The 26978-nt window shown below is 37.2% G+C and overlaps 1 protein-coding gene across 4 annotated transcripts in view; it reads left to right on the top strand.

Moving 5' to 3' along the window:
* smurf1 (SMAD specific E3 ubiquitin protein ligase 1) overlaps positions 1–26978 on the top strand; it is an 84069-nt gene that overhangs the window by 16066 nt on the left and 41025 nt on the right. For 3 of the 4 annotated variants that reach the window (XM_069906240.1, XM_069906239.1, XM_069906238.1), the window contains exons 2-6: positions 18586–18624; positions 19782–19890; positions 20161–20294; positions 24155–24220; positions 26775–26859. In XM_069906240.1, coding sequence (XP_069762341.1) covers positions 18586–18624; positions 19782–19890; positions 20161–20294; positions 24155–24220; positions 26775–26859 — 433 coding nt within the window. Of the gene's footprint in view, positions 1–18585; positions 18625–19781; positions 19891–20160; positions 20295–20326; positions 20422–24154; positions 24221–26774; positions 26860–26978 lie in introns of those variants that run through there. The other variant, XM_069906241.1, reaches the window with a different exon arrangement.

Below are 26978 nucleotides of genomic sequence, written 5' to 3'. Positions count from 1 at the left end.
CAGTTCCAATACATGGTACCCCTTCAGTCAGACTTGAGCCAGTCTCCTGCAGTCCTCCTGAATCCCTTGACTGCAATCCCCCACCAGCCTACACAGGTTCCTCACCTCGAGTTGCCAACAGCCCGCTGCTGCCTGTGTGTTCTTCAGCCACAGAACCCCTCACTGGTCCTCCACCGTGGTCACCGTCCCGTCCTCTGCTTCTCCACAAATGGGGGGGGTGTGTTCTTCCTGTTTTCTGGTGCCCTGAGCCAGTCCTCTGTTTCCTTGGAGTCTGCACCCCCTCGTGTCTGCTACCGATCATAAGCGTTTCCATCTTGGGCACAGAACCTGCAGAATTTTTAAACAAAGCCACCATTGGCTCTATTAACAGGCCATTTGTATGGAGCTGATGGTAGTAGGGCTGGGCAGCTTGACACCACGTGAATACTGTGTCTTCAGTCCCCATGGGTCTGGTATTGCAGCCATATTTTCATGGCAAATGCTTTCTTTGCTGAAAATTCTGTGCTCAGTCTATCACAAAGTGTGAGGTTAGATTAATTTTGTCCAAGATGTGACACTGTAAAATACAAGTTTTGTCCAGTATAATTTGCATGATTGGTTTGGATGCATTTGTTCACATAACATTCGAATTAACTGGAAATAAAACTGGCAGTAAATTATTATCTCTGTTCTTTGCTTGGTTGAACAATGTAGTTCAAGTTTATCAGAAATAAATTCATCCAGTACGAGAGTGTGCACTTTGTTTGAAATTTGCTTCCATGCTATAATCACGTAAAACCATTTTGGTCTACTTGGCAAACCTACTGCACATAACAGCACAAATAATTTGAATTATTGAATTAAGGCATTATATCAATGATGTCCTTCACAAATTAATAGCATGTGTGATGTTATGAGTGAGAAAGGAGGTGGAGGTAAAAGAGGTGGAGGGGCCACATTACTCATCAGGCTACACTTGGAGGATGTAATGGAGGATTCATTAAGGCAATATGGGTAGAGATTAAAACAAAAGAATAAAATAAAGAAAAAAATAAATGTTTTAAAAAAAAAGGTACAATCACCCTGATAGGGTTATAATAAAGCAGCACACAAAATGCTGGAGGAACTCAGCAGATCAGGCAACAAAGATGGTTGACTTTTGACTGAAACTCTCATTACACCCACTGAGTTCCTCCAGGACATGATTTTTTTTTTTTTGCTTCAGATTCCAGCATCTGCAGTTTCTTCCATCTGCATGGATTTTAATTTTATTATTAATTGTGGGATGATTATCAGCCATTGAAATATGCAGAAACAGAACGAGGATAAAACTTCTGAAATCATCCTGGAAAAACGTCTAATTATTATGTTAATTTGTTTCAAACCAGTTTTCATTTCAAACTAAAACAGCGTTAGAAATATTTAGAACATTTGTTTTTAAATGTTTGCCACCATGCAGATTTTTTACCATTTAATTGATATTTGCTCTCTCTTGTGTGACAGGTTCAAGGTTTTCTAAAAATGTGGTTGAAGCCAAATGTGGAGTATTGTGTGCAATTTTGGTCACCTGTACAGGAACTATCTATAAGATTGAAAGAGTATAGAAAAAAAGATGTTGCCAGGACTTCAGCTGGCTAGGGATAGATAGAAAAGGTTAGGACTTTAATCACTGGAGCATTGCAGAATGGGGGATTTGATAGAGGTGTACAAAACTGAGGGGTATGCAACAAGAGATTAAGGGTGAAAGGTGAAATGTTAGGAGAACATTAGGTGTAACTAGGTGGGTAGTGTATGGAATGAACTGTCATCATTCAAGAGAAATTTAGATTAGGAATATAGATGGGAGGTGTATAGATGGTTATGGTCCAGGTTAATGGAACTAGATGGAAAATAAAAGTTTGGTGAAGACTTTCCGTGTTGTATAGTTTGATGTTTTTTAAAATTTTCCTGCTGGTACACAAAGTCCTGTACTATATGGAGTGATTAACATCCCCAAGGGTCAGACACATGAGCCCATATGCTAGCCACAATATGCCCATTTGGAGTCACAATCTGCCATCAGAAAAGCTCGATCCAAGAGTAGACATCCTAATATTTCATTGGACCGATTCTTGGAAAGGTATTTTAATTCTACAAATTGAAAAAAAAACTAGCAGTTCATATTTGAAGAACAAGGGGTGATTTCATGAAAACACAAGAACAGTCAAGAAGATCACTGGAGTTTCCTTTTCCTCCATTGATAAAATTCACTGGGACAATTGCTTAAATCCATCACACAAGACCTACCACTATTAGGAAAGAGGTACAGGAGCATCAAAATCAGGACTGCCAGGTTGAGAAATAGCTTCTTCCCTCAGGTTGAGATTGGTGAACTGTATGTATCCTGTAACCTTGGGTCCCTTATAAATCATTCTGAAATATTAAATCTATTTATTTAATATTACATTTAAATTACATTTTTATTATATTTTTAATGAAAATATGTGATTATTATGTGCTGGCTATATGTGTGCACTATGGTTGGAGTATTTAGTTTGAAGCCTTTGTCAATACCTATCTCAAGACCAGTGATTGCACAGAGTTATTTGATTAAAATTTAAAATAAATTAGACATACTGCACGGTAACAGGCCCTTTCGGCCCACGAGCCCGTGCAGCCCAATTAACCTACAACCTCCGGTTATGGATTTAACAGTGGGAGGAAACTGGAGCCCCCGGGGAAAACCCACACAGACACGGAGAGAATACAAACTCATTACAGCTTATCCTGTAAAGGACACGTTGACAGTCTAAGCAGGTTTAACTTCACACTTATAAACTTAGAAAAATCCCTGGTCATAAAATAATACTTGCAAGCCTAACTATTTCAAATGCAATATTTTTAAAAGACAGTTATAATGTTGGTCTAAGGTGAAACACTATTTATTCTGATATTCACTTCATTGTCTCAAACAAAAGTTTAAAACTATTCATTCTCAAGTTTGTCATTTTGGTGAATATTCAATGTAATTTGCTATTCTAGCCAGGTTCACATTCAGTATTGTAGGATTTCAGAGATGCCCAATTAAAAAACACCCAATCCTAGCTGAAATAAACCAAGAGAAACTCCACACATTGGCTTCATTAAATTTCTCTGGGCAGCTTTTCCCTTGGTCAACCACAAGCATTATTGTTTCATCTCCCTCCATATAATTGTTTTAGGGCTTGATATTGTTGATACAGGATATTTCTTTCGATTGAGGAGACTAAAACAAAGAGATCAAAAAACAAAAGATTAAGCATTGAAGAATGAGTATGGCAAAATTACTTCAGTCACTAAGTTGCCAGCCTTTTTTTTTTTTTTTTTTTTTTTTTTTTTTTTTTTTTTTTTAAATTTTTTATTTTTCACACCATAAATCACAATAGCCATGATATACACTTTTTCTTTTCCACACATTTACAGTGACTTTTTCTCCCTCCCCCCTCCCTCCTCCCAAGCCACCCCCCCATCCCTCCCCCCTCTCATCCATTTTAGTTATACAATCTAGGTTGCATTAATTCAGTTAGACAATGTTGTCATTCAACAAAAATACACCAGAAATTCTACTGAGTCCATTTTTTTCTTCTCTTCTCCTTCCATCAACTTAGGTAATGTTTGTTCCCGGTAGGTTTTCGCTATTGTATTTAATGTAAGGCTCCCATACTTGTTCGAATATTTCAATATTATTTCTTAAACTATATGTTATTTTTTCTAATGGAATACATTTATTCATTTCTATATACCATTGTTGTATTTTCAAATTATCTTCCAATTTCCAGGTTGACATAATACATTTTTTTGCTACAGCTAGGGCTATCTTAACAAATCTTTTTTGTGCATCCTCCAAGTCAATTCCAAATTCTTTATTTTTTATGTTACTTAGGAGAAAGATCTCTGGATTCTTTGGTATATTGTTTTCTGTTATTTTATTTAATATCTGATTGAGATCATCCCAAAATTTTTCTACTCTCTCACATGTCCAGATTGCATGAATTGTTGTTCCCCTTTCTTTTTTACATCGAAAACATCTATCAGATACTGTTGGGTCCCATTTATTTAACTTTTGCGGTGTAATGTATAGTCTGTGTAACCAATTATATTGTATCATACGCAGCCTCGTATTTATTGTATTTCTCATCGTTCCAGAGCATAACTTCTCCCATGTTTCCTTTTTTATCTTTATATTTAAATCTTGTTCCCATTTTTGTTTAGTTTTACCATTTGTTTCCTCATTTTCCTTTTCTTGCAGTTTAATATACATATTTTTTATAAATCTTTTGATTAACATTGTATCTGTAATCACATATTCAAGGTTACTTCCCTCTGGTAAACTCAAGTTGCTTCCTAATTTATCTTTCAAGTAGGATCTCAGTTGGTAATATGCCAGCGCTGTATCTCCCGTTATATTGTACTTATCTCTCATTTGTTCAAAGGATAAGAATCTACTTCCTGAAAAACAATTTTCTATTCTTTTAATCCCTTTTTTTTCCCATTTTCTAAAGGCAAGGTTGTCTATTGTAAAAGGGAGTAGCTTATTTTGCGTCAATATTAGTTTTGGTATTTGGTAATTTATTTTATTTCTTTCTACATGTATCTTCTTCCATATATTGAGGAGATGGTGTAATACTGGAGAAGTTCTATGTTGTACCAATTTTTCGTCCCATTTATATAATATGTGTTCAGGTATCTTTTCCCCTATTTTATCTAATTCTAGTCTCGTCCAGTCTGGTTTTTCCCTTGTTTGATAAAAATCTGATAGGTACCTTAATTGTGCGGCTCTATAATAATTTTTGAAGTTTGGCAATTGTAAGCCTCCTTGTTTATACCATTCTGTTAATTTGTCTAGTGCTATCCTCGGTTTCCCCCCTCTCCATAAAAATCTCCTTATTATTTTCTTTAACTCTTTGAAGAATTTTTCTGTCAGTTGTATTGGCAATGCCTGAAATAAGTATAGTATCCTTGGAAAAATGTTCATTTTAATACAGTTTATCCTTCCTATCAGTGTTAGTGGTAGCTCTTTCCAATGCTCTAAATCGTCCTGTAGTTTTTTCATTAGTGGATTGTAATTGAGTTTATATAATTGGCCTAGATTTTTGTTTATTTGCACACCTAGGTATCTTATTGCCTGCGTTTGCCATCTGAATGGGGATTCCTCCTTAAATTTTGAGAAATCCGCGTTATTCATAGGCATTGCTTCACTTTTATTTACGTTTATCTTGTATCCCGACACTTCTCCATATTCCTTCAATTTCTTATATAGTTCTTTTATTGATAGTTCTGGTTCTGTTAAGTACACTATCACATCATCCGCAAACAGACTGATTTTATATTCCCTGTCTTTTATTTTTATTCCTTTTATATTATTATCTCTTCTTATCGATTCTGCTAGTGGTTCTATAGCTAGCGCAAACAATAATGGTGATAGTGGGCATCCCTGCCGCGTTGACCTGCTTAAGTTAAATTGCTTTGATACATGTCCATTTACTGTCACTTTCGCTAACGGTCCCTTATATAATGCTTTAATCCAATTAATATACTTCTCCGGTAAACTGAATTTTTGCAATACTTTGAACAAGTAATTCCATTCTACTCTGTCGAAGGCCTTCTCTGCGTCTAAAGCAACTGCTACTGCCGGTGCTTTATTTCCTTCTACTGCATGAATTAAGTTAATAAATTTACAAATATTGTCTGTTGTGCGTCTTTTTTTGATAAATCCAGTTTGGTCTAAATTTACCATTTTCGGTACCTGTTCTGCTAATCTGTTCGCTAATAGTTTAGCTATTATCTTATAATCTGTGTTTAGCAAAGATATTGGTCTATATGACGCTGGTGAGAGTGGATCTTTCCCTTGTTTTAGTATCACTGTAATTATTGCTGTTTTACATGAATCTGGTAAGTTTTGTGTCTCATCAATCTGGTTGATTACATCCAGGAGGGGCGGTATTATTAGGTCTTTAAATGTTTTGTAGAATTCTATTGGGAGTCCATCCTCTCCTGGTGTCTTATTATTTGGTAAATTTTTTATTATCTCTTGTATTTCTACTGTTCCAAATGGTTCTGTTAATTTATTTTGTTCCTCTATTTGTAGTTTTGGTAGTTCAATTTTAGTCAAAAATTCATCTATTTTCCCTTCTTTCCCTTCGTTTTCGGTTCGGTATAATTGTTCATAGAATTCTCTGAAGTTTTCCTTAATTTCTTTTGGATTATATGTAATTTGTTTGTCTTTTTTCCTTGTTGCCAATACCGTTTTCTTAGTTTGCTCTGTCTTAAGCTGCCATGCTAGGATTTTGTGTGTTTTTTCCCCTAGTTCATAATATTTCTGTTTTGTCTTCATTATATTCTTCTCCACCTTATATGTTTGTAATGTTTCATATTTTATTTTTTTATCCGCCAATTCTCTTCTTTTGGTTGTATCTTCCTTTATTGCTAATTTTTTTTCTATGTTTATTATTTCCCTTTCCAACTGCTCTGTTTCCTGATTATAGTCCTTCTTCATCTTGGTTGCATAACTTATTATTTGCCCTCTAATGAATGCTTTCATTGCGTCCCATAGTATAAACTTATCTTCCACTGATTCCGTATTTACTTCAAAGTACATTTTTAATTGTTTTTCAATAAATTCTCTAAAATCCTGTCTTTTAAGTAGCATGGGGTTTAATCTCCATCTATACATTCTTGGAGGGATGTCTTCTAGCTCTATTGCCAATAACAGGGGTGAGTGGTCCGATAATAGTCTAGCTTTATATTCCGTTTTCCTAACTCTCCCTTGTATGTGGGCTGATAACAGGAATAGGTCTATCCTTGAGTATGTTTTATGTCTAGTCGAGTAGTATGAGTATTCCTTTTCTTTTGGGTTTTGTTTCCTCCATATGTCCACAAGTTTCATTTCTTGCATTGATTTAATTATAAATTTGGTTACTTTGTTCTTCCTGTTAATTTTTTTCCCCGTTTTATCCATATTTGGATCCAAATTCAGATTGAAATCCCCTCCTATTAGTATGTTAAGTTGCCAGCCTTTGAAAGTCAGTTCCTTGGGTAGGTTTTGAATGCTCAGTTGTGGACTACATTTTATTAGACGTATAAATAGGGGCAAGAGTATTAAGAATATGAACAATTTTGGCATCACACAGGGAGATTGATTTGAAATAGAAAGTCATTTGTGATTTTACTGGAATCAGGCTTCCAGGGCACATTGCCCAGTCATATTCATAGTTCTTTAGAAAGAACAAAATTGTTCCAGTGCTAACGATTTAAAAAGTCAACCAGGCCAAATATATATTTTGCCTTCCATTCTCACCATTTGACAAATGACCAAAACCTAAATTATTGACAATTGTGAAACAAAGCAAGTCCTGATGTTGGTAAGTGGAGGTCAGACATTTCCACAGATTATGCCAGGATTTGGAAGGATTCAACCTGATAACAAAGCCAAAATTGACTTGCACCCTTTAGAATTCATAAAACAAAAAAATCCACACACTTTTATTATCTTTTGTGAATGAGAGTGAAAAGAACATTGGGTTTCAGAATGAGTTTAAGAGTACCTAACAAAAGATTCATTGGGGCAAATAGTGGCATGGTGCACCCATCTCAAAGCTGCAGCAACTTGGGGTCAATGCTGCTATTTGGACATTGTCCCAATTTTTCCAGTTAGTTCAGATGCAGCAAGCTTTGAAAGCACCCCAAATATTAGTGTCATCTACAAACTTACAACCAATTTGATACATTTTCATCCAGATCATTGCTATAGATGACAAATACCAATGAACCCAGCGTCGATCCTTGAAGCATGCCACTCGTCACAGGCCTTTAGTCAAAGGGGCAATCCTCTACTATTATTATGTAGCTTCTTTCGCGAAGTCAGTGTATTTAATCCAATTTACTATCTCATCCTGGATACTGATCAACAGAGCCTTCTTGACCAGCCTACCATGTAGGACCTGGTCAAAGGCATTACTAAATCCCATGTAGACAACATCCATTGTCTTTATCAACTTTCCTGGTGAGCTCCTTGGAAAAAATTGATTAGGGATCATCTTTGGCACACAAAGCCATGTTGGCTCTCCCAAATGTGCATCCAAATACTTCTACATCTGGTCTCTTGATACCTTTTAATTATTTTCCATCCACTGAAGTCAGACCCATCAGCCTATAATTATGCAAATTATTCTTGGAGCCTTTCTCAAATAATAGAACAACATTACCTTTCTTCCAATCCTTCAGCACCTGACCTATGGCTAATACCTCTGTTAGGGCTTCTGCAATTTCTGCACTAGTCTCCCTCAAGGTCAGAGAGTATATCTTGTCAGTCCCTGGGGATTTACCCACCCTTATTTGTCTCAGGATATTTGAGGCAATGAGCCAAAATAATTTATATAGGGTACATTGCCTCACTGCTCTTTTGCCTCACTTCTACAGACCTTGTCTGTCTCCCAAGTAAATACAGATGCAAAACATACTTTTAAGATCTTCCCCATCTCATTTGGCTCCATGGATAGAGAACCACTCTACTCTCCAATGGGAGTAATTGTGTCTTTTGCTATCCTTTCACTCTTAAAACATCGATGGAAGCCATTTGGATCAGCAACAGATATCTGTTCAGCATTGCCTTGATATAGTGGCAATGGGGTTGTGGCTGCAAATTCCCAGGCTACCATATGCTCGTTATCTCTTAATAGATGGTCTAACAAGGGACGTCATGAGACCATCGATAATCAATTGTTAGAGAATGTATTCAATTGATGGTTCAATAAATAGAGAAATTTATGTTCTGACACCTTCACTTTATATGCACCAGTGGCCAACCATTTCAGTTCTGTGTCACACTTCCCATACTCCTATCTGTCCATGGTCTCATGTACTATCCCACCAAGACCATCGTAAATTGGAGAAACAACACCTGATTTTCCATCTAGGCACTCTCAGATGGCATTAACATTGACTTTTCTGGTTTCTGCTAACCCGCTCTCCTTTCCCTTCCCCTGTCAGCTCTCCATCCCTTCCCTCTCTATTTACCTAGCTATCCCTCCTCTCCTTGCTTGCTGCTATGACCTCCCTTCCTTCTCCACCTATTACCTCCTGCCTTTGTGACCACGCCTACCTCCTTACCCTTTTATTCGGATGCCTGTCAACATTTTTCCATAACTTGATGAAGGGCTTAAGCCCAAAACGTCAGTTGTGTACTTTTATCTTTGCTAAATAAAGTACATTGAACTGCAGAGTTTCTCCAGCATTGTATTTTTACTTCAACCATAGTGTCTGCAGACCTTTGGGTTTTACTTTAATCTAATTGTCTTCTATATTTAATAAAGTATACTTTTAGAATAATAAAAGCCTGTCAGCAGCAAATTTAGAAGCGTTACAATTGTGTGGCGATGAAGAGGAGCAGTGGGAAGGTGGCTACAGCCTTCATAATGCCCCCATTAACCTGCCACTCCCCCTGCATCACCAATGCCACACCACCTCCACCACTATGATCCCTTAGCCAGTGGGAGAACTATGTTGGACATGCTCCACATATAAATAATGACTGTTTTGGGTCTTTTGCTGGTTGGGCTGAGGGCTATGGGCAATGAGAAAGGGAGAGTTCTTGTGATACAGAATTTGCTGAAAATTTGTATATCTGTAATATTGAGCTGAGGTTATTGAAAATATTAGTTGGTTTTGGATGGAAGAGATAAGAATACAAAAAATAAAGAAAGCTTTCCAGTCATTTTAAATTGGTCCTTTCAAATACTGACTAAAAGGATTGTCTTACAAAATTTGCCTATAGTGAATTTTAATGGTGGCATTATAACAGTGAACAATTTAAAGAGGACAATTGTACAATGTGGCTGGTACAGACATCGGAGTTTATTTGTTTATTTATATAACCCCTGCCCCCATCCCCATGAGATGCTAATGAGGTTTTAGATCTACATAATCCTAATCAGTTTTTATTTTTGTTCAAAGTAGCAGTTCTGTATTTAACAAACTGCTTTATCCAAAAATAAATTGTTTTCACTTATCCCAATGATACTGAGTTAATTTGAGTGGGAGATCCAAGGAAGGATGAGAACATCACAACTGTAGCACTCAAAATTTTCCTTTGTTTCATTAATAATTTGAAAAAAAAAACTCTTCTGTCTTTTAAGTAAACCAGCTCATGGAAGAATGAGATGGGGAACTTTCAAAATAACAGAACCGAATTTGCCATTGCACACCTGCAAAAATTATTTTAACTGAATCGTGCCAAACTTGAGAAAGACGTCCACTAAAAACTGATAGATTCTAAATTTAGGGTTATTTGATGTAACAGTAGATTAATTATATTTTAACTTGGCAAAACCTTGCATGTTAGTGGTAGAAAATGACCAAAGTTGCTATGGATTTCAAAATGGAACTTTTGTGAAGAGATTAGATTTGAGAAATGCTTGTGCTGCAGAGTTTGAGGGTTTCCAAGGTGACACCGTTAACCACTACTTGATGCCAAGAATAATCTTCCTGTGCCTGTGGGTGACATGCGTATCAGTAACAAGTTTACCTTTTCCTCTGATGCTGGTTTGCTCAGAGGGCAGCGAGATTCCAAGTGGCAAGACCCTCAAAGCTCTGCTTCAAGATGTCAATGTCTAAACTTTGTTTTTGAATGATTCTGATATTCAGAAATATTTGAAAACTGCTGAAAAATCTGTTAAATCATTTTTGTTTAAAAGTTCTTGTTTGAATTGTTCTTTAAATGATGCAACACAAAAATAAAACATGATCAAATTTATAGAAGAAGATAAATTACCTTCTCCTTGTCCTTCTCCCTTGTGGCTATTCTCCTCCTTTGGAATAAATACTTTTGCTGTTTATGCCCTGACTATATATTTATCAGGGAATGCACAGCTGTCATGGGCTTCCTGATGCTTAGGGAAGTGGTGGGGAAGGTAAATGTTAGTAGTTCAGCGCGAAGCTACCAGCATTTCCCATCACATTTTTGACCTGTTATTTTGTGGGTTTGCATATCTTGGCTCTGCTCCGTTTATTACTGGATGGAACAGCAACTAGGGCGAGAAGTAGCTTAGCCTATTTGCGTAGAAGATCTACATATTCTGGGACTAGCAAAATATCAGTTACACCTAAGATTTCTTCTTGTCCTTTTCAATTTTCGTATCTGGAAAATGTCATGGAGGCTTCACTCACTGTGTATCCAAAAAAATCAGTAAATCCTTCAACCTATGAATTTGATAGCAGGAATACAGACCAAATAGTTGCAATGAAAGGTGAAATCACACTAGCTCTAAAATATGCAAAAAGGTTGATGATTGAAATGAAATTTTTTTGACACCCAGGTACCCAATGAACAGTGGCTAACAAAACATTTTTTTGCTCTCCCTTCCCCATAAGATGATTTCTCTGTGGCCAGATGTACTAGAGTAAAAAATGTTTCCCTTGAAGCTGTGCTAGTTTGACTCCTGGATGCTTAAGTCTGAGTGGATTCTGCTCCAGATTGCTAGTTGAGTCTAATCCATCTGATTTATTGGCATCGTTGGAAGTGTTGCGACAGCACAGTTAGAGTCTTTCTTTCTTTGGCTAGTACAATGCCAGTATAGTGCCAGCAGCTCCGGCCTGAATTGAATGCTGTATGTAAGGCGATTGTACGTTAGTGATGTCAATCTACTGAATAGCAGCTGCCTTCTCGTGTACCATATATCTCAGTTCCCTGCCTTTTCACGTGTCTGTTAATATGCCTTTTAAACATTGCAATCGTATCTGTTTCTACTCCTCCCCCCGTCCCACCCCCCCCCCCCCCACACCTGGCAGTTTGATTTGGCCACTGGTCACTTGTATATTTCTTTTGAACTTCTCACCTTAAACCTATGCTGTGTAATGTTCGACATGTTCACCCTGGGGAAAAAGACACGAACGACCCAACTTTTGCATCTCATAATCTTGTATGCTTCTGTCGGGTTCCCTTCAGCCTTTGCACATTATTTATTAGTGAACTTTTTTTTGATGGTTTAACCTCTTTAATCTGGAGACGTTAGGACCTGGCCATTACCAGACCACAGAAAATAGAAAATTCACAGAAAATAGCTGTCAAAGGTCAAATATATCACAAAGATTCCAGTTAGCGTAGCGGCTAGCGCCGCGCCTTTACAATGCCAGTGATAGGGACTGGGGTTTGATTCCCACACTTTCTGTAAGGAGTTGTACTAACGGAGGCAGACTGCTGGATAATAGAGGTTCAACCTGTATTTATTAATGAATATTTATTATTTTAAGTATTGCACAGTTTATTGACATTTTTGTTTTTGGGTACATATCTTTTTCTTGAGTACAGTGTGCAGTTGCCAACAAATACAAATTTTGCCTGATCTCAGGATTATATGTGATGTCATATATCTAAACTTTGATATTCCAGAGAAATCTCCTTTATAGCTTGTGTTCTCCAATCCGGCCACATCTTGGTGAACTCTTGAATACCTTGCACTCTTTTGTCTCCAGGTCAGTAACTTGAGTGCCAAGAACCTGTCCTTCGTACTGTTGCTTCATTTGCCTCATTCGAGTCCAAAATATTTCACCATCTTTTATGTCCTTGATTAATGGAGTTGGTTCTTTTCAGTTCCTTAAATTTATACAACAGGTCTATTAGTTGTTGATGATATGGATATGGTGATGAAATATTAAAGATAGATGGGTGAACATGGAAGAAGATGATGATTGCCATACACATCAGCCTACTCCTGAATGGTTTTTTTTGTAGCCATTCCTGCATGCAAGCACAGACTGATTCATTTTCTGATGATTTGTTAATCATCAGAAAATACCCTGATTATTATTTTAATGGTTACAGTAGAAAAATAACCATTAGAATCAGGATTTATGCTTTGTGTTCCAGTTGGCACAATAGCACTACTAAAAGTGCTGCTCTACTGGGAAATCGGCACAAGCCCCATTTTCTCCATTCTTTCATGCAGCTGTATTAGAACTTGGCATACGCTACTGCTTTCAACATTGCTGCATGCTAATTTGTCACAAACCTGGTACAAATCTCTATCCTTCAATCTACTATGCTGGGAGACTGATGTCCTCTCCCATCCTTCTTGATGCACAGTGAGCTGACAAAGTGCAGAAGCTGCCTATGAGGGCTGGTGTTTGACAGATGGAGACGAGTGGTGGAATAGATAAGTACAGAGAAGCAGAGTTTAGGGCTGCTCACAATGTCGTGCCAAAGGGCCTGGCATTGCTGGGGAATAGCAGTGGGTGTTCATGCGATTTCTCACTTCCCCTCTTATTGTGTGTGATGTAAATTGTTGCCTTGCTTTCTGTGTGATTTCACATCTCAGTTCAAATATTTATTAATGGTTTAAAAAAAAAACCTCAAAAGTTTGACACTGATATTTGTATATTGTCTCAATGATATACCCAAGCTAAGTCATAGGAGCAAGTTGATGAACAAGCTCAGGATGCTCATGGCCTTGGAGGAGATTTCCAATTCATTGCTGCATGAGTGCAATGTTCAGCACTGTTTTGGGAAGCACTGGGCTTTGCATGAATCTCCCAGCACTGCAGCAGGCAGCTTGAATGGAAGTCTTTACTGGAACCTGTGAGCATTTGGATTTCAGAGCAGAGAGATTTGTAGCAATAGTAGAACTACATGAATCAAATTTCCATCCTTCAATAAATTCCAGAACACAATCACTGCATTTTAGCAAGTTTTTCCATGTGTCCCTCTATATATTTTGCCTGTCACTTTAAATCCATTACTTTAGATTCTTTTGTACAGATTAGGGGAAATCTGTAACTAGAGAACCAGAGAACATAGATTTAAGGGGAGATTTAACAGGAAGTTGATGGGTAACATTTTTACATATGGTGATAAGTATATGGAACGGGTTGCCAGAGAAGGTCGTAGAGGTAGGTAGTGTTGCAACATTTAAGAAAAATTTGGATGATGCATGGATAAACTAGGTTTTGAGGGATGTGGACCAAATACAGGCATGTAAGAAGGGCCTATTCCATGCTCTATAACTTTTGACTCCATCTGCATTTTAAAAACAAAATCACTTTTTATTTTCACCAGATTTGTTGCAATCTTGTTGGCATGACCATATAGTTGTACTGTACTACACTATGTCTGAGTTAGTACCAAAATTCAAAGTTCAGATTTATTGTCAGAGCACATACATGACACCTCGTACAACCCTGAGATACTTTTTCCTGTGGGCGAGGCAGAATTACTGTACCACATTGCTAGCTGCAAAAAAAATTACTCGAGGATATGCACACATGAAAATAAATAAAGAAAAAAAAAACAATAAAGTCCAAAAGTAAGAGTCTTTAAATGAGTCTGAGTTTGTTGTTGAGTCTGATGGTAGCAGTTGTTTCTGAACCTGGTGGCACCTATACCTCTTTCCTGATGGTAGCAGTGAGAACAGAGCGCGTGCTGTGTGATGTGGATCTTTGATGAATGTTGCTGCTCTTCCACAACAGGAACTCTATAGATGCTCTTGAGAGAGTTTTGCCTGTGATATCCTGGGCCGTGCTTACTCCCTTTCCACTCAGGGGTATTGGTGTTTCCGTACCAGACTAAAATGCAGCCAGTCAGCACACATTCCACCACGTGTCTGTTGAAATTTGCCAGGGTTTCTGATGTCATACTAAACCTCCGCAAACTCCTGAGGAAGTAGAGACGTGCTTTCTCCATGATGCCATTCCAGAAAACTGAGCACAAATTCATTCCAGTACTCCAATGTACCAGAGCTTGTAGCTTCTGATTCTTTTAAGCTGATGGCTTGGTTGGATCCCTTGCTCTACTTTAAAGAAGGTTATCCCTAGTTTTTAGGGAAATTATTAAATTTCGTTCAACATTAAAATTGGTTATTTGGTCATAAACACACTATTATGTCCAAATTGCCTGTCTTTTTTCCCCACAGTATAATAGATATATTACATTGAAAGAGAAACGGCAAAGTATTTTGGGACATCCCATGAAAGATTCTATGTGAATATGATTTATTTCTGTATCCTTGTAAGAGATGGTAGATTTCAAAAATATGTTTGCCGAGAGAAAAGATCACAACTAAATGTAAAGCCCAGATGTGTTTCCAGTACTGCATCAGATTTATTTGTAAAATTTCCTGTTTTAATATCTGAATTGTCCTGTAGTAATAACATATGGCTTTCTTTTTAAGCAAAGAAAAGCAATCATTTGAGAATTACATTAAGAGAATGTACATTATCACTGTACATATATGACTCAAGGATGTCCTGACTCATTAAACCAGTGAATTTATTTTGAAATCTTGGAACATAGAAAACATTCTGCATCGTCCAAAATTACATCATAGTTTCAATGACTTAGCAAGTCTTATTTCGATTGGGTTTTTGTTTTATTCACAATATTACATTTGGATTAATACAATTAAAATGATGGAAGTAGAGCTTTGAGCTGATGCTGCTACCACTCCCCCCAAAAAAGAATTATTGAATTAAATGGATACACAACATTTTGAATGAAGAATCATTCGGTATATTTTTTGTGACCCAACTTATATATTCAATTTAATCTGCAAATATTAGTTTAAAATTCTTGTGCCTGTCAGTTCTTCGACTTGGAGTGCTTTAGCTGTTGTTACTATGTTTAGTGATATTAGGTGGTGGAATGAAGATCAGCAGTGCTAGCTTGTAAAGCACCACTTTTTTTAGACATACAGCATGATAACAGGTCCTTCTGGCTCATGATCCCATGCCCCCCAAATAGACCAATTAACCTACAATCCCCATACGTTTCTGAAAGGTGGGTGGAATCTGGGGGGGGGGGGAACCCATGTAGTCATGGGGGTACAGTCAGTGCCGGATTTGAACCCAGGCTGCTGACCCTGTAATAGTGTTGCACTAATTTCAACACTAACTGTGCTGCCCCGCACAAACCATGCATGTCTTTCAATTGTAGAGTACTATTGGAGATCAATGAAATATCTTTTTATGCATTTAAAATTAAATCTTTTAAATCAGCCCAAATCTCTATGACATCTGGAATCTTAAGTACACTAAACTCTTTTTTTTCTACGAATTTACTATTATATTAATGAAAATCTGAGTTCTAGTGCAAATCCCTGGGGACTATCCCACCAGATTCAGGGCTTCTCATTGCCATTTTCTTCCTCCTTCCATACTTAATATAGTGCATTACAAGATTGCCTTAATTTTAAGCACTTACATTTTTGTTTATAATTTCTTATTTCTGTAAGTACAAAATGATGACCAAATCAATTTGCTTTTCATTTAAATATTATTTTCAATAGGCAGTTGTCATTAAACCTCATCAGAAAGGTATTATAAGTTTGATGCAGAGGAAAAAAGGGCTTGAGGGGCTCAGCCTCCACACAGGCACATAGTCACTCATGCTTTTAGTCAAGATCCTTTATCAAGGCTAAACTGGGGAGGAGAGATGTAAATTATTTCTAGGGGAGTGCCTGGTGAGGGACAAGAGGTAAAACACTAAAATCTGAAACTGTGGTTGAAGAAAAAATAATACTGAAGAAACTCAGCAGGTCAAACAGTGCCCTTTACATAGTAAAGGTAAAAATACATAACTGACATTTCTGGCTTGAGCCCTTTATCAAGGTTTTCATACCTTGATACGTCGGTTATGAATTTTTTACCTTTGCTATATAAAGGACACTGTTTGATCTGCTGAGTTTCTCCAGCATTGTGTTTTAACTGGAGATGAGAGTTTACAGGGTACTGGATGGAAGAAGATGGGGAGGTGGAGAGTCGAGTAGGGAGGAGACCACTGGGGGTAGTGGGGTGGAGGAAGGTGGACAGGGAATTAAAGATGAGAAGTGGGAACAGAACCAGGTAAAGGAAGGATGGAAACCATTCGCCATTTTAATTTCCGCTCAGTATTCCCACACAGATATATCTGTCCTTGGCCTTGTCCATTGCTAAATGTAAATGTAGGGGAAACCCTACTATGTTCCTCTTGGATAGCCTTAAACTCAATGGCATGAACATTAAATTTTCAATTTTTAGGTAGTATTCTGTCCAGTCCCACTGTTTCTCTCTCTTGTTTATCTTCTCCTTTTCTTGCCTTTTCCAATCTTCTTTTCCCCCTTCCTCAAAAAAGCAGTAATCTTCTCCATAGCCATTCATCTTTCTTCCTTCCCCCCCGCCCCACCCCCCTTTTATGTACTTTATACCTCCCTGCCCTACTTGAGTTTCACCAAAGGTTCCCAAACCGAAGTGTTGACTGAGGATAGAACACTACAACAAAGAAACAGGTTATTCAGCCATCTAATTCATGCTGAAATATCCCACCTGAACTAATCCCATTTGGACCGTACCTCTACCATCCTTGTACCTATCCAATTTTCTTTTAAATGTTGAAATGGAACTTGTATCCACATTCTCACCACCCACTGAGTGAAGATGCTATCCCTTCTATTCCCTTTAAACAATACCCTCAATTTGTGCCCTTGAGTTCGTCTCACCCAACCTCAGTGGAAAAAGACTGTTCACATTTACCCTATCTATACCCCTCATAATTTTGCATACCTCTATCAAAACTCCTTCAGTTCTCCGACACTCCTGGGAAATTCCTATCCTACTCAACCTTTCCCTGTAACTCAGCTCTTCAAAACCTGGCAACATCCTAGTAAATTTTCTATGCACTCTTCATCTTGTATCCTTCCTGCAGGTAGGTGACCAAAACTGCACAGAATAATCCAAATTTGGCCATACCAATGGTAGGTCCAGTTTCAACGTTGCATCTCAGCTCTTGTAATCAATACATAGATTTGTAAAGCCCATTGTGCCAAAAGTTTTCTTGACAATTCTATCTACCTGTAATACCTGTACCACTTTCAAGGAATTATGTGTTTATATTCCCAGATCCCTCATTCTGCTGCAATCAGGAGTTCCCTACTGTTTGCCGTGTAAGTGATACAGTGACATGACCTCCCCAAGTGCAACCCCTCACAATTGTCTGCATTAAATTCCATCTACTATTTTATGGTTTTTTTTCAGCTGGTCCAGATCCTCACTAAGAAAGTCTTTCTTGCTATGCACTACACCCCAATCTTAATATTATCTTCAAATTTGCTAATCCAATTTACCACATTATCATCCAGATTGTCGACCTAGTACTGATCTTTGAGTCAAATCACTAGTCACTGGCCTCCAGTCAGAGAGACAATCCTCTACTGCCACTCTCTGGTAACTTCTGCAAAGCCAGTGTCTAATCCAGTTTACTACTTCATTTTGGGTATCAAGCAACAGAGTCTTATTGACCAACATCCCATACAGAACCTTGTCAAAGGCCTTTCTAAAGACCATATAGACAAGATCCACTGCTTTTCCTTCCCCGGTGTTCCAGATAACCTCTTCAAAAAACTTTATAAGATTGGTTAGGCATGATCTATCATGTACAAAACCAAGTACTTGTGTTTCCAGTCTCTTGGGAAACCCTCCAGCAATCCATCCTCTACTGAAGTCAGGCTCTCCAGCCTATAATTTCCCAGATTATTCTTGGAGCCTTTCTTAAATAATAGAACAGCATTACCTTTCCTCCAACCTTTGGCACCTCACCTATGACTAAATTTTGTATATTTTATTTTTCAGTGTTGTGTGCAAAAAATTTGGCCAAGAAGGATTTCTTCAGTAAGTATTTGACTTTGATGTTTATAATTGTTTCTGCCGAATAAAGGTTTTATTGCTCCGTTGAAAAAAGATCAGCTGCAATCATATCAAACAGTATACAGGCACCAGGTGGCAAATGACCGTGTATATAAATGGCTTTGCATTCTTGTGTTGCTTATGCACAGCACGCTTACCAGTGCCCCAAATGATGCAGCACCTAAAGCGACACTGAAAAAAAAAATGAATGTGGCAGCCATGAAAAGGCTTCTAATGAGGAGTGGTTTGACATGTTTCTGAATGTTAGATTTAACACACCTAATGGAACTCAAAATATCTGTTCTTGTGAGGGTCCCTGTGGATTTCAAAGAACACTGAACAAATGAGTGAACACTCAAGATTGCCTCTCACTATGTCGCATGTACTCACGTGGCTGATGAGTGAGAGTGGCAACCATCCTGCAAAGACCTGAAAATGCTCAGTGAATTGCCAAACTTCCTTTGGACCATAAAATTTAAAAGTTCTCCAAGCTGGCTGTATAAGACTACTACTGCAGTTAAAACTGCACAAGGAACATAAAAATCACAAATAATCCACACACCTGCTCTTTTCATGCACACTTGCCCCATTGTTGGTCGTACTTATAAAACCTCTCAGCCACTTCAAAACTTTTGGGACTGGAGTGTAAGTAAGTAATCCTTCACCCCAAAGACCTGCCTAGAAGGAGAAGAATAATGCAAGAAGTTAAAAAATATATGGAGCAGAGGGCTTTCAGTGTGCAATATAAAAATTGACGATGAAATAGGTGTACCAATAGCCACAGAGTTGTGCCGCATGAAAACAGGTCCTTTGGCCAAACTCATCGTACCAGAGAAGGTGCCTACTTAATCTATTCCTATTTGCTTAAGATTTGCCCATATTCCTCGAAACATCCTATCCATATCTTTTATCCTATCCAAATATCTTTTAAATGTTGTAAGAAATAACACTCATGATATTTCATTTGACATTAAAATTATATATAATTTCTTTCAATGTATGCTTCATCTTTCAGTATTTTGGTCAAAATGGAATTTGCAATTTAAAAAATTTTGCTTGATCAAATTTTAATCTGAGATGGAAAATTGGAAATCAGCAAACTTGTATCAAAAATAATATTGTTTTTTTTTTGTTTTGGACAGGATTACCTGATCCTTTTGCCAAAATTATTGTGGATGGGTCTGGGCAGTGTCACTCTACAGACACAGTGAAAAACACACTTGATCCAAAGTGGAACCAACACTATGACTTGTAAGTAAAGCTGAATCTAAGCTAGCATTTTCACTTTTAAAGTGTATGATATTTTTTGAGATCAATTTATTGTGGTTTAAAGGATTTCTAAATGAGCAACAATGGTATTTATTTCTTTTATTGCTTGGAATTTGCAAGATATTATGATTTGTATCTGCATTTTTTGGTTTGCGCAATGCTAGTTGGGGATCTTGGGCAAAGTTCTTGTCTCCATGTCCATGGTGCTATTTTTTAAAAACCATTTTTAATAACTTTTTTTCCCCATTTCAGGTACATTGGAAAAGCAGACTCAATTACTATAAGCATATGGAATCACAAGAAAATACATAAGAAACAGGGAGCTGGCTTCCTGGGTTGTGTTCGGCTGCTATCAAATGCCATCAGTAGACTAAAGGATACTGGCTGTATGTAATCTGTTTCTTAATTTGTTTTTAAGATGAGAAGCCAATTTCTGAACAAGGATTGATTATTCAGTTATTCTGATGGTGAATGAAGTCTGGAAAAGTCTTTGGTCTGGGTATACTCTCGTCGGCAAGTTCTTATTTGTATTCTACTGAGAAGCTCGTAGTTGCCAGTACACAAGGCTTCACCGTGCTAAAAGTTATGTGCAGACAACAGCTTCCTTCTCACTTTTTCCTAATTTGTAGCATGTAGAAAAATTTCATTTGATTCCAAGTAAAATTTAGTTTGGAAATATTATGATTGTGGATTGTTATATTGGAGGAGATGGAACATTAATTAGTATTAGTAAACAAAAATGTCATTGGAATCCTTATTTCTCATATTGCCAAAAAACTCTGATTGTTACCTGTTTTAAAGAAATTTGGAAGTGAAAGTTTGTATCGTACTATTCATGAGTTCAGCCTGTCCAATCAATTTTTTAAAAAGCTAATCATTTTTGCAATGTGGATAAAAATGGCAGCAAATTTGTGAACAATTAACACTGTTGAACAATAGTAACATTAATGACGTTTTATAGTATTATTTAAGGGTTAAACAATGGAAAGAAATTGGCAGATCACCATTCCTCCAAAGAAAATTCCAGATAATTTTTAATATCCACCTTGAAATATTTTTTATGTAATAGATGGAGTCTCCAATACAACAGCACCCTCAAATTGGGCAATCGTATTAATTATATGCTTCAGATTCGGAACTAAAATTTTAATTGGCAGTCTATTTGTTCCAAAACAAAAAGCTTTGTATGGGTAATACGAGTGAGGCTATATTTGCTACTTTACACTGTTGCCTTGAAGATGATATTTGGCTTTTTTTTTGTAGAAACTATTCTAATCCAATATTAATATAGTGAAGTGGTCTCTTTGTCTCCCATAATCATGGACTAAACGGTTCAACTTCTGATCTGTGGATGATTTGGTAATGAATCGATGTGAATTTGTTGAAGACATGCTTTTGAGATGCTACCTTATGAAGGCAGCAATGACAAAGAACCCCATTCACCCTTATCACAATTTCTTCTTGCTGCTACTCTCTGGCAAAAGGTACAGAAGCTTGAAGTCTAGCACCTCAGTTCTTTTTAAAAAATTTTTAAAAGATTTTTCACACTATGAACCATATTAACCAAAATACACACAAACATTTCCCTCAGTGTCATTTTCTCCCCTTTTTCCCCCTCCCTTCCCTCCCACTAAACGTTCAACATATACAATACAATAAACCCATTAAACAATGTCATCACACAATGAAAATAAACAAGAAAATTGTGTCATCTACTTTGACACACTGGGTCAGTTCATTTTGTCGTCTTCTCATTCTATCATTTTAGGGGGTGGAGGTCTGTGGTAGGCCCTCTCTGTTGTGTTCCATGTATGGTTCCCAAATTTGTTCGAATGCTGTGACTTTATTTTTTAAATTATATGTTATTTTTTCCAATGGAATGCATTTATTAATTTCCATGTACCATTGCTGTACTCTCAGGCTCTCTTCTGATTTCCAGGTTGACATTATACATTTTTTTTTGCTTCAGCTAAGGCTATCATAATAAATCTTTTTTGTGCTTCATCCAATTTATTACGTAGAAGAAAGATCTCTGGATTTTTTGGTTGTTATTTTTTGTGATTTTATTTAATACCTGATTTAGATCTTCCCAAAACTTTTCCACTTTCTCACATGCCGAAATTGCATGTTCTTACATGAAAATATCTATCTGATACTGCTGGGTCCCATTTATTTAACTTTTGGGGTGTGGTGTATAGCCTGTGTAACCAATTATATTGTATCATGCGTAATCTCGTGTTTATTGTATTTCTCATCGTTCCGGAGCATAGCTTTTCCCATTTTTCATTTTTTATCTTTATGTTTAGATCTTGTTCCCACTTTTGTTTGGGTTTGCAGCTTATTTCATCGTTCTCTTTCTCTTGCAGTTTGATGTACATGTTTGTTATAAATCTTTTAATTATCATGGTGTCCGTAATCACCTATTCAAAGCTGCTTCCTTCTGGTAACCTCAGCCTGCTTCCCAATTTATCCTTTAAGTAGATTTTCAGTTGGTGGTATGCAAACATTGTACTGTGAGTTATACCATATTTGTACATCATTTGTTCAAAAGATAATAAATTATTTCCCAAAAAACAATTTTCTATTCTTTTGATCCCTTTTCTCTCCCATTCTCTAAAGGAAAGGTTATATATTGTGAAAGGGATTAGTTGATTTTGCGTCAATAGTAATTTTGGTATTTGGTAATTTGTTTTTTTCCTTTCTACGTGAATCTTCTTTCATATGTTGAGCAGATGGTGCAGTACTGGTGAATGCCTATGTTGCACCAGTTTTTCATCCCACTTATCAAGTATATGTTCTGGTACCTTCTCCCCTATTTTATCTAGCTCTAACCTGGTCCAATCTGGTTTTTCCCTTGTTTTATAAAAATTTGATAGATATCTTAATTATGCTGCTCTATAATAATTTTTAAAGTTTGGTAGCTGTAAGCCCCCTTGTTTGTACTATTCTGTTAATTTATCTAGTGCTATCTTCGGTTTCTCCCCCTTTCCATAAGAATTTCCTTATTATTTTCTTTAGCTCATTGAAGAATTTCTCTGTTAAGGGAATTGGTAACGATTGAACTAGATATTGTATCCTTGGGAAGACCTCAGTTCAAGAACAGATTATATCCAATAGCTTTCAGGCTCTTGGACCTCCTGATATAACCTTAATCTGAACCATAAACTATCCCTGATACCGACAAAAGATCTGTTTGCACTATTGAAACCACTTTTTAAAATTTGTATGAACTGTGCATATTTATTTCTCCATCCTTTTGTATTTATTATCTCGTTTTCTGACTTGCTGTACTGTGGTAATTTAATGTACTGTATACTATTAATGTACTTGTGTACCTATTTAGCTGCAGCAAGTAAGAATTTTGGTGCATCTGTTCATTGTACTTGTGTGTATGACAACATACTCTTAGTCCTTATTAATAGATGTTTTAAGGGAAATATCTTGGATTTATCCACGTTGTAACTGTTGCTTGTTCCAGCATGGGTTTGAGGTTCTTTCTATGGGTTGAGCTGATTGATATTCAGAGAGTTGTTCTTAAAGCTGTATTTTGAACCCCATTGGTAAACAACCTTACTTCTGACCTCATCAGAATGAAGGCAATTGTTGAAATTCTTGTATTAATATCTTGTTAATTTGATGACTGATACAACCATCTGTCTGTGCACCAGGTATAACTACCATTCACTGATGTATTTTCCCATTGACCCTGAATTCCCTGTTGATCTCAGTTTTGCAAGGGTTATTTGTGCTTTCATGACAAAGCATCCATTCTTTCTTGCAGGTTTCTGTTTAGTTTGTGGAAACATTTATTTTTCATTTGTTCAGCTTCTTGATGGAAAAGGATTGTTAAGGTATTATATCACCATGATCCTTTTATGGTTTTCATTTACTAGCCAACCAAGGAAGTAAGGTGTTCATTTAAAAAATCTCCTTATTTTAGGTCCTCTGGACCATTTGCATCTCTGAATCAAGAGTGAATGGAATTTTAAAAAAATAAATTAACTGCACATATGCTTCATTTGTTGATGGATTCATAGCCTAATTTCAACTTTTTTTAATGGTACCATATCCTAAGTGTCAGGGTAAAGGCAAATTTGGAAGTGTAGACACACACCCACACAGACCCACACACACACTCACACATATAAATCCATTTGTGCTACATAAGGAATAAAAACTTTAAGATAACTTTTTATCATTTGATGTTTTTACACTGTTCAGATAATATTGCATCCTTTTTTGCCAGATCAGCGGTTGGATCTATGCAAGCTCAATCCCACAGACAACGATACAATAAGAGGACAAATAGTTGGTAAGTTCTTAATTAAATTCATGTTCAATTTGCATGTTTACTGAAAAAATGATAGAATAAGAGTTGGGGGTAGCTTGAGTGGTAGTGCCCATTGATAATGTAAGTTAGATTTCTTCTGAGCGCAGGGATGTGAAAAACTATCGTGATTAGTTCTGATGAGTCTTTGTGATAAAAATTTATAATTAAAAAAAAAATTTAGACTTGTAGCTCAGTAACAGGTCCTTCAAGTCTATGAGCCCGTGTCCTCCAAATATACCAAAATCGACTCTCACTTTATCTTGTCTCCTATTTCTCATGTTCCCAGTGTTGAACTTCATCCTGAGTATTAATAAAATTAAAATGCACGGCGTGTTTTAGTTCAATAGGTCCAGTTCCTGCCTTCTGAATAATACAGACAATAGGATTCATAGGATTAAATGAAGTCAGATTTTTTAAATGTTTAAAATCATTGAATAGTTTCCTATATGTATTGTATGAGAAAAATATGTTTTTATTACATTTCAGAGATCAACTTTTTATTCAGGAAAATATGTACAGGATAAACAGTACATATCTTTTGAATTGATAATATAAAAAAAAATCAATTAAGAAAGCTGTAGCATTACAGAGGGTTTGCATTCTAGAAAACCATTGGCATTGCAATTTTCCATCACACAAATCCTTGAAAAAAAAAACCCAAAACAATTTGTGGTACTTTGTTGTTATTTGATTATTTTTTCCTCAAAAGATATCTATGGGAGCAAACTATTATTTCAAATCTCAAATTTTGGTAGTGATTTGTGAATTCCGTAGGAGCAACTTTTCCTTACTAGGGCTTCCGTAACTGGAGCTACCTAGTATGTTCATTCTGCTCTCAACTGACCAATTCCATTTACAACGCAGCATAGCAATACATTTTTATTTGTTCAGCGGTGAAGTGTTTGAAATTTATTTCTCAGGCAAAGCACGGAAAAAAGGGGAAAATCTTGTAAATGAATCTGCTGCGCAGAGTGTGAAATCAGGACCCTTCCCCCTCCCTTCACACACAGGGGTAGCAAAAACCTGTCATGTCGTCCATTCAAAACAAATGTTGAGGTTAGATCAGCTGAAAGTTACAGTTGGTGAATTTAATTTGTAAAGGGTATTAAGGAATAGGAAACCAGTTCAGATTGGACAATGTGCATAAGAAATAGCTAATTAAATGACAATTCAGTCAGTTAAGAGTCTGTTCCAGTTTAAAAAAAAATTAAACTCTAATATTATCCAAGGTTTGCTGATGCTCCAATAAATAGAGGTGCCATTCATTGTAAAGTTAACTGGAGAAACCAAGTTAGTCTCACGCGGCTCGTATTTGGAACAGTTAGCGAAGGGTTGAGGGGTGGGAAAAATCAACCAATGATCCCAAGCTGATATTGCAGTAAACCCCTCGAGAATCGTATCTCACGCAGCGTAGGATTATGCCTTTCTTTATTAGAGAATCATAGAAAACTGACCTACCTTTCAATCATAGGCATTTTCAAGTACAGGTATGTGTCACTTAACGTCCATGATACATTCTGGGAAATTGGGCGTTATGTGATGTGGACGTTGGACAAACACCATGATATATACTTAGCAAAGCGATATGGGATACTATAGTGTACCTTTAAACTTTTTATTTGTAAGTAGGGATCAGTGTGGGGACCAACAGGGGCTGCAGGCAGAGAGCAGACCAGTGGGATCAGTGTGGGGACGGACACGGGGCTGTGGGCAGGGAGCAAGGCTATGGGATCAGAGTAGGGACCAACACAGGGCTGTGTAGGGACTGACATGGGGCTGTGGGCAGAGAGCGGGACAGTGGCATCAGTGTGGGAACCGACACGGATCTATGGGCAGAGTGCGGAGCGGTGGGATCTGTGTGGGGACCAACACAGGGCTGGGGGCAGAGAGTGGGTTGTGGGATCGGTGTGGGGACCGACACAGCTGTGGGCAGAGCTTGGTGTGGTGGGATCAGTGTGGGGACCATTACAGGACTGTGGGGACAGAGTGGGTCAGTCGGATCAGTGTGGGGACTGACATGGGGCTGTGGGATCAGTGTGGGGACCATTACAGGGCTGTGGGACAGTTGGATCAGTTTGGCTATGCAATATACAATTTCCTAAAGCTAGCGATCGCTTTTTCTAAATTGCTACGGACTTTTTGTGATAACTGAATAATTATGGGACCACAGACGTATATGCATTTGGATGTTGCCCGAAAGGACATTAAGCGGCGCATACCTGTATATATATATATATATATATATATATCAGCCACTTTTTAAATGTGATGAAGGCTTCTATCTTAACTAGCTTTCCAAGTATTGAGTCTAAACCCAAATCTGCATTAAAAAAAAAATCCTCACCCCCCCCCCCCCCCCCTTATAATCTCTGTCAAGGCTCAAAGAAGACCATTTGTTTGAGGTGCCCAAGTTACAGTGCAAATGAGAATAATATCATGAGATGTCACATTTATTTTGTTGTCTTAAGAATATTCAGACTTTCAACTGCATAATTTAAATATTATGTATAAAATGAGCTTTGCCACTTTTTTCTAGTAAGTTTACAAACTCGAGATCGAATAGGAACAGGTGGTCCTGTTGTCGATTGCAGAGGAATATTGGATAATGATCTTCCTGAGGGGTGAGTTGAGACCCTCTTTGAATTGCTCCTTGGAAAGAATTTCAAAGGAAAGTCAAAATGTATCATTTTTCTATGATGCACAGGTTAAGTAAAATTTTACGTGGTGCCAAAAGTACTTC

The sequence above is a fragment of the Narcine bancroftii genome, chromosome 12, assembly GCF_036971445.1.
Source record: "Narcine bancroftii isolate sNarBan1 chromosome 12, sNarBan1.hap1, whole genome shotgun sequence".
Taxonomy (NCBI): Eukaryota; Metazoa; Chordata; class Chondrichthyes; order Torpediniformes; family Narcinidae; genus Narcine; species Narcine bancroftii.
Note: the sequence above shows the minus strand (reverse complement) of the source record. Positions and strands in the feature narration are given on the sequence as shown.